At 52.0% G+C, this 16,068-nt stretch overlaps 1 protein-coding gene across 1 annotated transcript in view; it reads right to left on the reverse strand.

Moving 5' to 3' along the window:
• Positions 1-16,068, reverse strand: part of CELSR3 (cadherin EGF LAG seven-pass G-type receptor 3) — a 40,960-nt gene that overhangs the window by 14,196 nt on the left and 10,696 nt on the right. Inside the window, 20 exon segments of the mRNA XM_074283199.1 lie at positions 652-826; positions 956-1,162; positions 1,563-1,689; positions 2,059-2,226; positions 2,759-2,927; positions 3,042-3,197; positions 3,304-3,508; positions 5,261-5,470; positions 6,831-6,925; positions 7,848-7,949; positions 9,346-9,529; positions 9,912-10,032; positions 10,135-10,276; positions 10,593-10,764; positions 11,318-11,428; positions 12,653-12,838; positions 13,042-13,211; positions 13,404-13,529; positions 13,839-14,002; positions 14,619-14,776. Coding sequence (XP_074139300.1) covers positions 652-826; positions 956-1,162; positions 1,563-1,689; positions 2,059-2,226; positions 2,759-2,927; positions 3,042-3,197; positions 3,304-3,508; positions 5,261-5,470; positions 6,831-6,925; positions 7,848-7,949; positions 9,346-9,529; positions 9,912-10,032; positions 10,135-10,276; positions 10,593-10,764; positions 11,318-11,428; positions 12,653-12,838; positions 13,042-13,211; positions 13,404-13,529; positions 13,839-14,002; positions 14,619-14,776 — 3,148 coding nt within the window.

Consider the following 16,068-nt stretch of genomic DNA (forward strand, 5'->3'; position numbering starts at 1 on the left):
TGAGGGACTATGGGAGGCTAGGGCTTGTTCTGTGGGCGATCTGAGGTGAAAAGACCTACGTGTGTGAAGGCGAGCTGGGAGCTGAGCTCCTTAAACATCCTCACTTAGAGGATGGAAGTGGATTTGACCCAGGAGAGCTGGGACCTGAGCCCAGGTGAACTGATCAAAAGTGAGTTTTCTTTCCATTCTACTCCACTCAGTGACCAGGGAGATAATAGGCCGGGGAATTATAGAGAAAAAAGTGGGGCAAGGAGGAAGCCCGGGGTTCAAACCCTCCAAAGATTGAAGATGGCAGGAGTTCTCTGAGAGCAGCAGCCATGTCTCTCCTTCAGACACGACGGCTGCGCGGGTGTGGACAGGGATGGCAGCTGGGGTGTCTCTATCTCACCCACCAGGGCAGGGGCAGTACCCAGGGCAACGCAGGCTCTAAGAACCCCACTCAAAGTCAGAAGACTTGGGCCTGAATCCCATTTCTCTCTTTAGCTGCATCACCTTGAGGAGATCCCTTCTCACTGGGCCTCAAGTTTTCCTCATCTACAGAATGAGATTCATTCTTGTCTTCTGGCCCCATAGTTGCTGAGGAGAAAGTGCCTTTTTAGGCCTGTCTTAAAGCCCGTCCTATCATCACTCTGCTTATTAAGTTCACTTTACCCAGAAGGATGGCCGGAACACCCCAGCCCAGGGCATAGTAGAAGCGCATTGCCCCGAGATCCACGTTACGAGCCTCTGCTTGCATGCGATAGAGGTGCAGACCCTGCACAAAGAGCCAGGAGAAGGTGCCCAAGAAGAGGTAATGAAGGACGATGGCAATCACAGTGCACAGGAACTGGAGGAAGGGGAGGAAAGCAGAGGGTAGCCTCAGCTCCATGGGGGGGGGGGGTGACCCCTGCTCACCTCCCCTTACTGCCACCAGGGCCCCAACCATTTTCCTGGCTTCAGACCCCGAGCTGAGCACCTGGTTGTGGGTGCGGTGAATCCCCAGGAAGAAGAGCAGCTCAGCCAGGCCAAGGGCAGCAGCCACGTTGGCGTGGATCCCCCGGGTGTTGGACTTGAGGCCTCGCAGGCTGAGCAGGACAGCCGCAGTCAGGAGCAGGGAAGCCACGGTCACGGACACGGTCACGTGAGTAACTACAGCCAGGAGGGCCAGGTCACCTTCCAGGCGCTGTGGGCAAGGGAGGGGCTCTCAGGAAGGAAACCCAGGGGCAGCACCCCCCCCCCCAGGTCCTGAGCCCTACCCTCAGTTCTTCCAGAATAAACTCCCCTTCTGATAACTCCCAGCCTCAGCCTCCCTGCCACCAAGCACCCTCAGGGAGTCCATCATTCCCCACTCCCTCGGGACACTCTGAAAGGTTCCTGGACACCCAGGAGGGATGTATCCACGTTTATTATATATGGGATTGCCTGTCATCTAGGGGAGGGAGTAGAGGGAGGGAGGGGAAAATTTGGAAAAGTGAATACAAGGGATAATGTTGTAAAAAAATTACCCATGCATATATACTGTCAAAAAAATTATGATTATAAAATTAATTAAAAAAAAAAAGAGAGAAGGGACGTGTCCATACCTCTCGATGGGAGGCGTCCATGAGCACCCCAAAAGTACCAAGCCGGGAACACTGGCAGCGCACATGGGTGCCATTCCTATGCACCAGCTCACAATCTCGGGCTGTCCACACACCCCACGGGTCACTCCTGTGGAGAGTTATGTCGGGGTTCAGATAGCACCCGAGGACGCCGTGTCTGCCCTCATCCTGGGACAACTGTGTGGACCTCAGTGGGCCAGCCACGCACAGTGACTAATTAGGTCACAGGATCTAAATGAGAAAGGTCCTTAGAGACCCAGCCCCCTTAAACATGAAGACTTCGGGCTAAACTGGATGATGTGGGTCTGGGGGTACTGGGTCCCGACGGGCTCCCCTGAGCTGGGCCGGTTCTACCACTCGGGCTGATCCTAGGGTGGGTGGAGGCTTTTCCCATGAAAGGATAAGCCACACATCATTCAGCAGAGACGGCTCTGAGGGCCACTAATGGGTCTCCGGGGAAGAAGGGGTGCATCCTCACGGGCTGGGCCGCTCCCACTGCACACAGAGGGGCTTGCTCCGATTTGCCGTCTGCAGCAGGCGGAACTCCAGGGTGACCGGCGACTCTAGGACGCCCTGCAGGAAGCTGCGCTCCTTGAACACAGATACGCTGACCACTGGGGAGTTCATGACTGGGTTCCGGGGGAGCCTGAAGGAACAGGATTGCTCTGCGTTTCGCTCCCCCAGCCCCCTCAGTGCCAGCAGCAAAATCTTTCACCGCTATATAACCTCCTTGCTGTGTGGGTGGGGGCACGAAGGCTCAGAGGGCAGAAAGGACTTCTCCAGTGCCAGCGGTCTCAGGCTGTCTCAGACTCATTATTTAATCAGTCTCTAAAGAGGAACACCCCCTCCTTAACCTGGCAGTGGTCACTAAGAGCACAACCTCAGGACCCCGGTGAGTCTCTGAACAACAGTCACCAAGCCCCTTCCCTCCCCTTGACCCCCACACAGAGGGGACACCCTACTTCAGGAAGAACCTTAGGGAACAGTTCTAGAGGCTATAGAGTCTATATCTAGAAATGGAGGCCCAGGGGTCACTGAGCAGAGGAAAGAACCCAAATTAACTAGGCCTGCCACCCTGTCACACTGACGAGGGAGCAGGAGCAGACCTGGGTGGGACATCTCTTGCCTGGATCCTGGGGGCCCCAGCCCCTCAGCCCCCCTTCACCTGGCCCCCATACCTAACACTCCGGCGTTCTGCCTGGTAGCGGGCAGGGAGGAGCCCTCCCAGGGTTCGGTAGATGAGGAGGATGACAATGGTGAGCCCCGGCTCTGCCTCCAGGGGTCCCCCACGGCCCGCCACACTCTCTGCCGTCTCGTTGGCATCGCTGCTGCCCCGTGTGGGCAGAGCTAGGGAGGGAAAGCCACAGTCAGTGCTCCCCACCCCTCCACTTCTCACACCTCTGGCTCCCAGAGGGGGCTGTGCTGTGGGGACACTGAGGGCACCACCACCTGGGGGCTTACCTTCTGGCTGCAGGGGCCGGGGCACTGGGGGGGGCAGCACTACGTGGGTATGAGGATCCCAGGCATCCTGACCCCGGAAAAGGCTGCCATGGTAACGAGGATATCGATGTCCCCCCAAATTGGGAACAGGGGTTTCCATTCGATCAATGCTGAGCACTGGGAAAGCAGGTGGCAAAGGTCACTGGCCAAAGTTTATTTGCTCCTCCTCTTCCCTTGTCCGGAGCTCGCCCCTTCCCCCCCTGCCCCTAGAGTCCCTGCTTACTAATATTAGGTGCCACCAAGCCCACAGGGTTCAAGTAGGTGAGCTCCATGTTCTGGGCCAACGTGGCCGTGTACTCCTCCAGCTGTTCCACCAGGCCTGCACTGGCCCCCCGGGCCGGGGTCCCACCCAGGACTTGTGGCCATGGAGAATCCCAAAGCTGTCGGGTTTCAGGGGCCAGCACAGCCGAGCCAGCCCAGAGGAGATTCTGAGGATGGGAAAGTTAGGGCAAGGAGGGCTCCATGACCCTTCCCACTCACAGCCCCGGACCACCCAAGACAAGGCGCTCCGGAGTGGGAGCCACAGAGACCCAGTGAACAGGCTGCAGGATCTGGAGTCAGGAGAGACCCCCGCCAATCTTCTCTGTGGCTCTCAGTGGCGACAGGACCCAGGCTAAGAGCCTTAGCTTCCCACTTTCTAAACCAGGGAGAATATCCACGAGGACCTGACAAGTCAGGGGGGAGGAGGAAATCTGAGCACAAAACACTGGGTAAAAAAGCCTGTGACTCTAGGCAGGCCTCTCCCTCCCCCACCCTGGGCTTAAGTTTCCTATCTGTAAAGTCAGGAGACTGGACCAGGCCAGAAGGCTCCTCCAGCTCTGGCTTCCCTGATCCCATGACTTGACTATTTCTGTCTGGCTCCGCCCTTCATCTGATTTCATATGTTCAAAACCTCCTGGTTCTCCCTTATCCATCAGGCTCAATCAATCCCTTCTGCCAATCCCATGCAGCACTTCAGAAATGCCCTCAAGACCAAGGCCTAGAAGGAGGCAGTGACATCCCCAGGCACCCAGGCCGGGGCTGGGATGGAGCTGGGTCAGCAGTCCTGGGCTCAGACTCCAGAACAAAGGGTGCACTGGGACAGAAAGCAGGAAGGCTGTGCCCCACCCCCCACTACCTTCTCCAAAATCTCCGGGGCTCCTTCCTCCCCAGAGGATAAGGCTCCAGCTCCTCCTCCCAGTCACTTTGTGCAGATGAGCTCACAAGACCCTTGTCCCTGGGTGCTCTGCTTCGGCCCGGCCATTTGGTCTGCCAACTCATCCTCAAGTCCAACTGAACTGTTCTACCAGAAGCATCTTTCCTCCAAATCTTAGCTTTTCTTCAAGACTCACCCCAAGTCACATCTCCAAAAAACTCTCCTGGAGACCCACCCCCCATTTGTCTCAGCTTCCCACCACCCACTGTTCTCCTTTCCTGAACCCTGACAGATGCTATCTATGCTGATCATTCAACAACTACTGGGGCTCTGGACTCAAAAATGGCCCTGGGCAAGTCACTTGACCCCAAGTGCCTCCTCCCCAAAATAACAATCCAATCATATAGAGAGGGGGAAAAGGATCACATCAGGCTGAAGGCTTTAAACAAGGTGGGAGTTCTCATTGTCAGGTCAGCTGGGTAGAAGGATGAGGTCAAGGCTCCTCAGGAATACCTCAGCATCCTTAGCTGCCATTCAGTGGGATCAAAGGCTCAGCAGAATGGTCCAGGGGCATTAAAGCTTGTTGGACTGAATTGGTTAACTGGGGCTCCGAGTGAGGGTCAAGAGGACAGAGACCAGCTGTCTTGGCTTGTGATAGTGAACTAAGGGGTTAGTAGGGTAGCTGCCTCACCTCATAAATGGGCTTCCTATATAAATGTGGGAATATCGGTTATGGAGGTGAATGGGGTAAATCAGACTCTGAAGTCAGAGGCTTATTCCGAGGATCATCTTGGCAGAGATTCATGTTCTGTGATCTTATTGGGGGTAGGAAGAGAATGCCACTGTGGTGATCTGGGGGTTCAGACAATCAGGAGGGTCACAGGACTGTCTAGGCTCTCTTTATTGGAGCGGGAGTTCTCTGGGACCACAAGGATGTCATCTAGGGTAGTTCAGGAATCATTAGGATTACACCGATCGGAGCAGGGTCAGCAGGGATGGGCAGGGACAGAAAAGCAGCAAGGAGTAAGAGTTAATAGCAGGTCACCTCATTAAAGTGGGCATCCTGTGTGGCAGTCAGCCCGAAGCCCTGCTGACGACTCTCAAAGGTCAGGAGCCGACCCAAAAGGCGGGCAGCAATGTGGACATCGTTGCCGAAGTAGCGCTCGGTGTGGCCAGTTACTGCACGAAGCCGCTGGGCCAGCTTCTTGGCCTCGATGGTGTCCAGCTCCGTCTCATTTCTCTCCAGGTCTTCCAGCTGTCGGGAAGGAAGCAGGAGGGCAAAGGTCATGCCAAAGCCTCCCTCTTGTTCCTTCCCCATCTCCACTTGGCCTTAGGATGCCCAGAGTTCTCCCCTCTCTGCTAATCCTCCCATGCCCACACCAAGGGCACAGAGTAAGGAACTCTGGCAGACCGAGACTATCAATAGATAGGACTTAAGAATAAAACTGACTCAGGAGACAAGGGGATTTGCCCAGAATCACAAAGCAAGGCATTGACCTCATTCCAAATGAAAAAATTGGTGCTCATTCCGAAGGAAGGAAGGAAGGAAATAAAAAAAGCATTTATCAAGCTCCTACTATATGTAAGGCTGTTAAGTGTTTTAAAAATGTCTCATTTAGTATTTCAATACCATCTGCCAGCTAGGAGAGGGGTTGTTGGAGGGAGGGAAAAATCTGGAACAAAAGGTTTTGCAAGAGTCAATGTTGGAAACATTACCCATGCATATGCTTTGTAAATAAATTAATTATTAGAAAAAAGTTAAAAAAATTTTTTTTTAAAATTTCATTTGGTCCTCAAAAAACAAACCTGAGAAATTGATTCTTTTGAGGAAACTGAGGCAGGCAGAAGTTAGGTTCATTATACTAGTAAAATTGGAACTCAGGTCTTCCTGACTCCAGACTTAGTATTCTACCCACTGGGCCATCTAACTGCCATAGCCAGGGTTCTTTGTACTAGAACATAGAGCTTGGAAATTGGGAAGACACAGAATGTCTGCACAATAGTGGTCTGTGATTAATGTCAAAGAATTCACAGCAGGAATTGCCAATAGGACCATGCAGGGAGGGTGTCTATAGATCTGGGGGAGGGGAGCAGAGGAAGCTACAAGTTCTCTATAACTATAACAGAAACTCTTTAAGTTTCTGAGCTGAAAGAAGTTATTCTGCGTGGAGTTTGGAGCATTAGTTTGGAGAAAGTAGGCACTAGGTGGGCCTTGGTAGGAGTTGTAGAGCCAGCAGAAGGCGGCTGAATTAGGACGCTGTGAGGATGTGGAGGAGGTCTCTGGGGTAGAAGACAGATGTATTACTAGTACAGCCATCTCCTAGAAAGCTGGAGAGAGCCTAGGGATATTGAGGTAGGTGGGGAACAAGCCTTTATTGATGTCTGCAGTGTACCAGGAGCTCCCCTGTGCCTGTCTCCCAACAACCCTAGGAAGTAGGTGCTATTATTGTCCCTATTTTACAGATGAGAAAACAGGCTGAAATACCACTTGCTCAAGGTCACACACCTGGAAAGCACCTTAGGCCATATTTTAATTCAGGCTTCCTGATACCACTCTCTACAGGCTATCCGCTGCACCACCCCATTACAGTAAGGGGAAGGCAGGGAAACATTACCAGCAGGCCCAGTTCCCGGAAGGCAGGTGAGGTGCAGTTGAAGAGGTCTGGCTCCAGCCACCCCTTCTCCTCGTCACAGTGTCGGATGGCAGCACCTGTGCAAAAACCACAAGCCATCACTGCCAGAGCTCCAGGCAATGGGCGCTGGCCACAGGCCAGACTCCCACACAGCCTGGGTCCAGGACCAGCTCAAGGCCAGAGAAGGGGAAGCCCCACCCCTTCTGCCCCCAGAACCCCCAGGTCCGAAAGCCTGCTGGCACCATAAGCAGAAGCGGAGAACACCAGTGGGAGGGGAGTCATAAGCATTGTCAGTTCTCAATCACCTGTACTATTAGAGCCGGGCAGAGCCAAAAATAATCCCAAACTAGCAGATAGTTCAAAAACCATTTAGAATTGAAATTAAGAAGCAGGAAAAGAAAAAGAAAAAAAGCAGCAGCAAGGAGATATAAGCAAACACAAACACACTTCTCCCTCCCCACTCTCAGACACACCCAGCCCCACAGTCCCCTCTGTGGAAGGAGGCAGGAGCCCTACATAATCCACACTGCTTTGTGGATAATTGAGAACCAACTGATTTCTGAGTGCCAAAAAGAGTGGGGATTTGCAGAGACTTCAGGCACCGAGGGGGACGGCAAATAATTTAGGCAGCAAGTGGGGAGGGGGAAGGATTGCAGGCAGGCAGGGATTCAGCCAGCAAAGGGGTCTGGAGGGACCTCCCTGAGCACAATGTGGGAGACTTACCTGTTCCCCGTAAACCTGCCCAGGAGCCAAGAGAAATGGAAAAATGACAGGGTGAGGGGGCGAGGGGAGCAGAGCTGGTGGAGGAGAGGCTGCAAATCAAATCCTAACTCCCATCTCCCCCTCCCTTTCTTACCCAACTTGAGAATTGTACCCAAATTGGAATGTGCCCAACTTGCCCCCTAAGTCAGAGAATCCTGAGGCCATCCTTGCCTTTCTCTGGCGGTGCCCTCCCACTCCCACATCCCACTGAGTTCTCAGTCCCAATCAGGCACTTACCCAGGGATCCTTTGGGGCAAGGCACTGTGGCCAAGAGCCCAAACTTGGTCTGCGGCCACCACACGCCACCTTTCAGTGATTTGGGGCATCCATCGTAGAGCACTGAGAAGGAGAGAGGAGAAAGCTAATAAAACCAAGAGCAGAGAGGACCACCAAGTCCCGACAACTCTGCAGAGCCCCCCGCCTCCAGATGGCTTAGCCACAAGCCAGATTTGGAGTTGGGAGGTCTGTGTAAGTGACCTGTGTTTGTCCTCCAAGCTGTATGACAATGGGACAGGTCGCCAGACCTCTCTGGAACCATTTTCTTCCATTTGTCATAAGGAAACAATTATACTTGCACTCTCAAATGCACAAAGTTTGTAAAAACAAACCCAATACCCAGGAAGGTACAAGTTTAAAGACAACTAATGGTTATAAAGAAAACAATCCTATTCAAGGCTGCATTTGGGGGCCGCTAGGTGGCGCAGTGGATAGAGCACCACCCTTGAATTCAGGAGGACCCGAGTTCAAATCTGGTCTCAGACACTTAACACTTCCTAGCTGTGTGACCCTGGGCAAGTCACTTAATCCCAGCCTCAGGTAAAAAAGAAAAAAAAAAAAAAGACTGCATTTAAGACTGGAGTTTTGATAAGCAAATAGAAAGGAATAAAGATTTTATGCACACACACATAAATAGCTAGCATCTGTAAAGCATCTTGAGGTTTGCAAAGTATTTTGCAAAGGTTTAGCTCATTTGATTCTCACAATGCTCATAGAAGGCAAGTGCTATGATCCCATAGCACATAGATGAGGAATCAGGCTAAGAGGTACAGTAACTTGCCAAGGATCACATAAGTACTAAGTGTCTGGGGCAGGATTCAAATTTAGATCTTCCTGGCTTAAGGTCCAGTGCTCTACCCATTGTGTCACCCAGCTAATAAAGGAAATGTTAGGACAGATATCGAAAAATTAGTTTCCCTGGATCTCAAACCCCCCTCTCCCAACAGGAGGGCTGATCCACTGGTCTCTAGGTCTAACACTCCGAGCCCTGAGGCTCTTTCTGGCTCAGAGGGTCCGCGCCCGATCCATTTGTTGCAGTGAGGGCCTTCCTTGCTGACATTCTCCAGTGCTTTCTGTAATGGGTGATCTCTCCTGTCCCTTTTAACGCAGAGATTCCCACACCCTTGGTCCTTTTGAAAAATTTTATTTTAAAGCAGCATCTTTGCTCATATACTATAGTTCATTTGCCAAACAGAGCCTAGACCTGTGTGTCAACGGGGAAAGAAAGCTCCTATTTATAGGAAGCGGGTTTTCTGGAAGCAGAGCTGGCTCGCTGTCCATGATGGAGGCCCATCGCTGTCCCCTGGCGGCCGCACTCCTGAACAGCGCCGTCAACGGCCCTGTCCCCCTCCAGGGGAGGTTCCCCTGGCCTTTGGCCCCTGAATAAACTGCAGCCCCCGCCTCAGACCAAGCAGAGGCTCGTGCCTAAAAGCAGCTGTTTCTGGGGACCCCGGCTCACCCCGGCAGCCACTGGCGGTGACCTCGGCAAAGGGACTGTCGCAGCTGTTGCACTGACGGCCGATGACTCCGGGCCGGCAGGGACACTGCCCGCTATCCTGGGAGCAGGAGCGTGAAGAGGAGCCCACGGGGTAGCAGTCACAGGGAAGGCAGGTATCGCTCCCCCGGGGTCGGTAATGGAACTCCTGAAGGGGGGACGGGGTCAGGGGCCTGGGGTCAGAGGTCAGGGCTTAGGGAAGGGTCATGGGAGCTGGGGTCAGAAGTCAGGGCAGGCGTTGAGATTATGGGATCAGAGGTCACAGGCAAGCCAAAACCAGGACCTAAGGATTGTCGGGTCAGAGGAATGGAGGTCAGGGCCAAGGTGTCCGAAACAGGAGACAGAGATGGGGTGTGAGGGTCAAGGTCAGAGGTTAAGAGTCAGAAGAAGAAAATCAAGATATGGGTCTAAAAATTGGGTCAAGAGTCATAGGTCAAAGTAAAACAAGTTCAGGGATCAAAGGAGGAGATGAACCAGGGATCAAAAGTCAAGGTCTGGGATAAGGAGTCAGTACACCCCGGCCCATTTACCTTACAATAACACTGCCCATTGGTCTTGTTACAATCTGGATCAAAGCCCTTGTTGACGTCACAGTTACAGGGGCCACAGGCGGGGCTCCCCCACCAGCCCCGAGGACACTGTTGGTCCATTCTGCAGAGGAACAGGGGAGAGAAGTGACACTGACTGTCCCCCAACAAGCGAAGCCTTCTTCTGAGGTTTACCTGCAGGAGCACTGACCTTCCGCCCTCTCACCTGTGCTCACAGTGAGGTCCAAAGTGGCTGCCTTCACATTCACAAGCGTAACCGTGAGGCGCCCCCGCCCGCCGCTGGCAGGAGCCCTTGTTCTTACAGGGATTCAGGTGGCAGGCGTCCACGCAGGCCTTCCCGTAGTAACCTGGGCAATCAAAGGGGGTTCAGCATCCGCCCCCCCATCCTCGGGATGGCAACGGCGAGACAGCTGGTAGTGGGCCCAAGTCACAGAATTTGGAGCAGGGGGCCGGCCCCACCTCCTCATTTCTGAGAGGGGAAAAACTCAGCCTGGCTTGCCCAAGACCATGCAGCAGATGTAAGTTTTAAAATCAGGCCTTCAAATTTTCACACCAAACTGTCGCCCCCTGACCTGGGTCATTCCATCTCTTGGTCCCCATTCCAGGCCAGCACCCCAAGGACCCTTGGGGCACCTCCTCTGCCCAGCCCCACAAGAACCCTACCTGGGTGGCAGACACAGGAGAAGGTCTGCCACTCGTCCCGGCAGTCGGCATTCGGAGGGCAGGGCTTGGAGGCACAGGAACTGAGCACACTGCAGCCTGGCTCTGCATTCATCTTACTGCTGGGTGGAGGGAGGGCTGGGGCCCCTGTTGGCACGGTGCCCAGCCACACTCCCTGCCAGAAGACGGGTCACTGGGGGACACAGCGCTGTACCCCAAATTCTGGAGCCCAAAGCCTACCTATGCCCCAAGTGGGAGCAATTGTCCTCACTGACCCCTGTCCAACATCTTCCCCAAACATGAGGCTGGAAACCAGCCCATTCCCAAAATGAAACCTCTGGACCTCACCAAGAATGCTTCCCACTCCCAGAAGCCCCTCCTCCAAGTCTCCCAGACTGACACCTTCCATTCTCAGCAAGAGGCCACAGCACCCAAAATGAAGTCCTGTCCCTATTCTGCCAACACCTCCCCTCAGAACCCCAAAACTCACCCCCTAGTCCTGAGCACGTCCCCCTCAGCACTGAGACAAAGAGTACCCTATGTCAACCACCTCCTCCTCAGAACAGAATCTTCCTTTATACATTCTGATATCAGACCTATCCCCCAGACTATACCAGACCCTCTCCTAGGGGTTCCTGGGACACCTAACAGCCCTCAGACTCCCCCTCCCCAGCCTGATTCCCCTTCAGTATCCCATGGCTTTGGAGGGGGTTAGGTAGCCTCCTTACCTGAATACATCCATCAAGGCCCCGATGGACCTCATGAGCCTTGAGCAGACCCCCAATGTGGAGGTGCTTCACCTTTAGCCCATGTAGCTCACTTCCCACTGTCATGGTGTCCTAAGTGGAGGGTGGGGGAAGATAAGGGAGTTAGCTCCAAATCAACATAAAATTAGGCCATAGAGCACTGGGAACAGAGTTGGGGGTTGGGGGCTGCGGAATGAGGGAGAATAGCTCTGAATGCTCTTCTGCTCAAAAACAAACACCACAAACCCAGATAGCCCAGCTTGCCTGATTCCCATCTCCCATCAAACAGGACTGACAGTCCAAAACCTTAAACCCACTGGCCAGAGGGAGACCCCACTGCCACCAGCTTCTCCTACCAGGATCACTATTTGAGCCTAACTGGTCCATCAGCCTATGATCTCTCCACTCCCAGCCTAGGGCATATCCAGCTAACCGTTGTGACGCTAATCCTGCGGGACTCCCCACAGGACTTCCAGCCTCCATTCCTCTGCAGTTCAGCTGCACGAGGCTATTTTCTGATCTCATCTGTCTGTCCATCTCACCCCTCTCTATATTCACACCATGGGGTTGCCATCCCCATCCTCAGATTTTACAGCTAAAATCATTCTCTTCCTTCAAGATTTACATCAGCCACTGCTCCTAGTCAGTCCTCTCTGACTGCCTGAGCGACAGCCCCTTCACCAACTGCCCTAAAGCATTCTGCCTCCATTGCATGTTTGCTTATATTATACTTATTTGAAAATAAATCCTCTCTCTTTACTCCATTAGAATGCAAGTTCCTCAAGTATGGTATTTTCTTTCTCATCTCTATAGTCTGAGACTGAGCACCTGAACCTGAACAGAGTAAGCACTGAAGGACTGAATAGATAAATCAATGGAGCTCAGGTGGTCCTTGCAAGGAGAGGGAAAAAGAGACCAAGCTCTTCTCCTACCTGCAGAAGAAAGTTATAACTTCAGTGTTTGTTGTTGGACCAGGGACAACTTTCATGGAGTTACAGTCTCCCCTAAAGACAACCGAATTCTCCCTTCTCTCTGGGTGGGTGTTGATATTTTTACAATTCAACTTCACACTCACCCCTTGAAGGGAGAAAGGGCTGCCAGTCACAGGGTCCTGAGGGGGCCAATGGCTTATCTCTGACTTACAAGGAACAGGAGCATAAAGGAACCCAATGGGGCCAGTGAGAGAGTGGGGATCGGATCAAGGAGAGGGTCTCCTGGGAAGTCCTGAATGATCATAGGAACTAGGTCCAGGCCAGGATGACACATGTGTCACAGGGGCAGAGGGCAGGAAAGGGTGGCAAGGCAATGGGCTCAGACCTGGAAGAGGCCAAAGTCCACTGTGACTGTGAGAAGATAGTGTCCAGACCGGCTGGCTCGTCCATCCTGTAGTTCTAGCCGGAGGTCGTGCCATCGCCCATCACTGAGTGTCACTTGGTCCAGCAGAAGGCGGGCGCTTCGGCCAGAGCCCCTGTCCACCACCAAGGACAAGAGTCCCTTTTCCAGCTGTGGAGAGAGAAAAGCAATCCTATGGTGGATGACCACCACGTTTGATAATACAGGGATCTGGAGGTTCCAGTTATCCTAAGTAAGAATGGGGAGATCAGCAGGGGCCCTCTATTCGGGAGGAATCACAGCCAGCTTGAAGAGGAGCATGCTGCCAAGCTTAGAGTGTAATGATGGTTGGGGATCAGGAGTCATGCTCACACCTGGCACAGGAGGGAACTGTGCTGTCCAGCCTGAATCTGCAGCAAGACTCCATGTGGTGTGCGTGTCCGGAACGCTAGCCCCAGGTACCAGGGCACAGAAATAGTCACTTCATTCCCAAAATCCCAGCTCAGGGCTCCGTTACCACGGAAACGGTAGGGATGGACCATGGCTAAGGATCGAAAAAGAAAGAAGGGATATCCAACCCTACCCCAACACTATCTGGTGTGTGGTTCTCCCTCTGTGTCACTTTTAAGTCTCTGCCCTGTAACTTCCCTCCCTACAGTATCCTCTTCTATATTTCCATCCTGAGTTTGTAGCCCCTGCCCACCTCCATGCGCCTCCCTCTCCCAGTGTCCCTTACCAAGCCCACAGTCTTTTCCCCCAAAGCCCACAGGGCAATCGCATCGGAAGCCAGCCCAGCCATCAGAGCAGGTACCCCCATTCTGGCAGGGGCTAGAGACACAGAAGGCACGCTTGGCATGGCAGCCTGAAACAAGCAAAGAAGCACCATTGGAATTGAAGAGGACATTATGTGCTTCCTGCTTGGGTTCCCCAGCTCCTTAGGCAGGCCCCTAAATTCAATTCCTGTGCCCCACCCTCCTAAGTGGGGAATGGGGGATAAAGGGGACACAACACTGGTTACATGAAGGATGTTCAATGGGGATCTGAGGTTACTGAGCAGTCCTAGGGGGCCGCACTGGAAGGAGTACCACTGCTGGCTATGATAAAGGACTTGAGGAAGGTTCCAAAGGGGCTGGAGACACGGAAACTCCTCTCCGGACAGATGAGGTCATACCAGGAATGGTGCCGTTGTTGGCCACAAAAGCTGCCATATCCACACGGCGGCTATCGATGAACAAATCTCTCATACAGCCTACAAACTCCTTGTGGGACACAGGGAAATTCTCAGGCAGGTTGGGGACACCCCCTAAGAGCAAGGGTCCAGTCAGATCCAGCGACCTAAGGAGGAGGAGATGTGAGATCCAGGCCTGATCTGGGCATTCCTTGGGAAGAGATGGATGGGAAGATGGCTGAGGGGAACAGGTTTCCACTTAATGGAAATGCAGAAGGGGAAATAGACAGCAAGTAACAACATGATTATATGTTGATCAACTATGACAGACTTAGCTCTTCTCAGCAATGCAGTGACCCAAGAAATTCCAATAGACTGGGCATGGAAAATGCCATCCGCATCCAGAGAGAGAACTATGGAGACTGAATGTGGATGGAAGCATAGGATTTTCACCTTTTTGTGTTTTTTTTTTTCCTTTCTCATGGTTTTTCTCTTTTGTTTTGATTTTTTTCACAACATGGATATATGTTCAAAAGGATCATCCATTTATAACCTATATCAGATTGCTTACTGTCTTGGGGAAGGGAGAGGGAAAGGAGGGAGGGAAAAAAAATTTGCAACTGAAAATCTTACAAAAATGAATGGTGAAAACTATTTTTACATGTAATTGGAAAAAAATAAGATGCTATTAAATGAAAAAAAGACAATGGGAAGAGAGAGTAAAGAGGATAAGAAGTTCAGGAAATAGGGGATAGACAAGGGAGAGATGCACAGGAGGCTCACTTCTTGGAGCTGGTCTGAACACCCTCAGCTGCGCATGAGTAGTTGCTGATCTCGGCCCCAAACTGCAGGGCCACAGGAGTGTCACACTCATCCACGCTCAGCACGGCCACTTTGTCCTTGGAAGGGCCCTGAACTCCACCTAGGGCACTGGTGCGGGGCTGAGGACACAGCATTATTAGTGACTCAGAGGGGTCCAGGATGAGAGGATGAGACACCCCACCCTCTGACAGGGTTTCTGAGGAGCCTCTGTGTCTGTCCCCCATGCCCCTTAAGGTGGTGACAATAACAATTGCTTCCTTCTCTATAATAATGATAAACATGGACTAAGTACTCCTAGACACTGTCCCCACTGATGAGGATTTGCTTCTGGTATTAATGAGTATCCTTAACAAGGTATGAAATTGACTTGGCAAGGTTACCTCCTTGATAAGGTGAGAATTCCTTGCCTTGTCCTAGGTTGCTCCATTGACACCACATGAGGATGACCGATTGATTCATGGTCAGTTCATACACCTGGGCTACACCTTTGGACTTGGCCTTTAAAAGGGAGAGCAGAAACACAGGGGCAGAGAAAGAGAGAGAGGGGACTAGAGCTGGGCAGTCAGACGGAGATTACCAATCAGATAAACTTAGAGTGGTCCCCTACGAGGAAGTCTCGCGGTCAGATAGCTTCTTCAGGGAACCATGTGCCACAGGGAAGCATGAAGCCCGGGCAAAAGCAGTTACTTAGTGCATTAAGTTCCTGAGCTGCAAGGTCTTGGGTCAGCAGCAGTGGCAGAGGGAGCATTTACCGGACCAAACCTCCTAAAACAACTGCAGGAATGCTTCTGACAAAAATGAGCTGAAGGCAGGGTGCAGTAAGAGAATCTAGAGCTGAAATGTAAAGGAGTAAACATGGACCTTTCCCTATCTTAGTTCCGTGGACTGTGCAGGGTAGACTGGACTATAAATGTTGATAGAACTAGAAGGATGAAGTAAGTGCTATCAACTAAAGGCATTGGTTAGTATATGTCCAGAGGCCTGGATAAGTTCCTAGGAGAGGTGGGACTAGAGCAGAGGTGTCCACAATGACCAATGTCACAAATGTAATGGAAAAATATTTTTAAAAATAAATAAAAATGCAACAGAATATAGATAATGTTAATAGCAGCTTCAATTTCCATTTGAATTTGACACCACTGGTCTAGAGTTAAGCAAATTCTCTAATCTCCTCTAGTGAGCTATACAGTCCTCCTGGCTTATCATATTATCCTTGAGGTTGAGAACCCCCAAAGTGAGGAGAGAGCTCAGGGAGACTTGAGTTCTCTTCCTTGAACTTATAAAAACTCCATTTTAATTGTCTCCCTTGTTGTCCTACAGATTACCAATTAGATAAACTTAGAGTGGTCCCCTATGAGGAAGTTTCGTGGTCAGACAGCTCCTTCAGTAACTCTACTTGATCCAGAATCTC

This window comes from Sminthopsis crassicaudata, chromosome 1, assembly GCF_048593235.1.
Source record: "Sminthopsis crassicaudata isolate SCR6 chromosome 1, ASM4859323v1, whole genome shotgun sequence".
NCBI classification, from domain to species: Eukaryota; Metazoa; Chordata; class Mammalia; order Dasyuromorphia; family Dasyuridae; genus Sminthopsis; species Sminthopsis crassicaudata.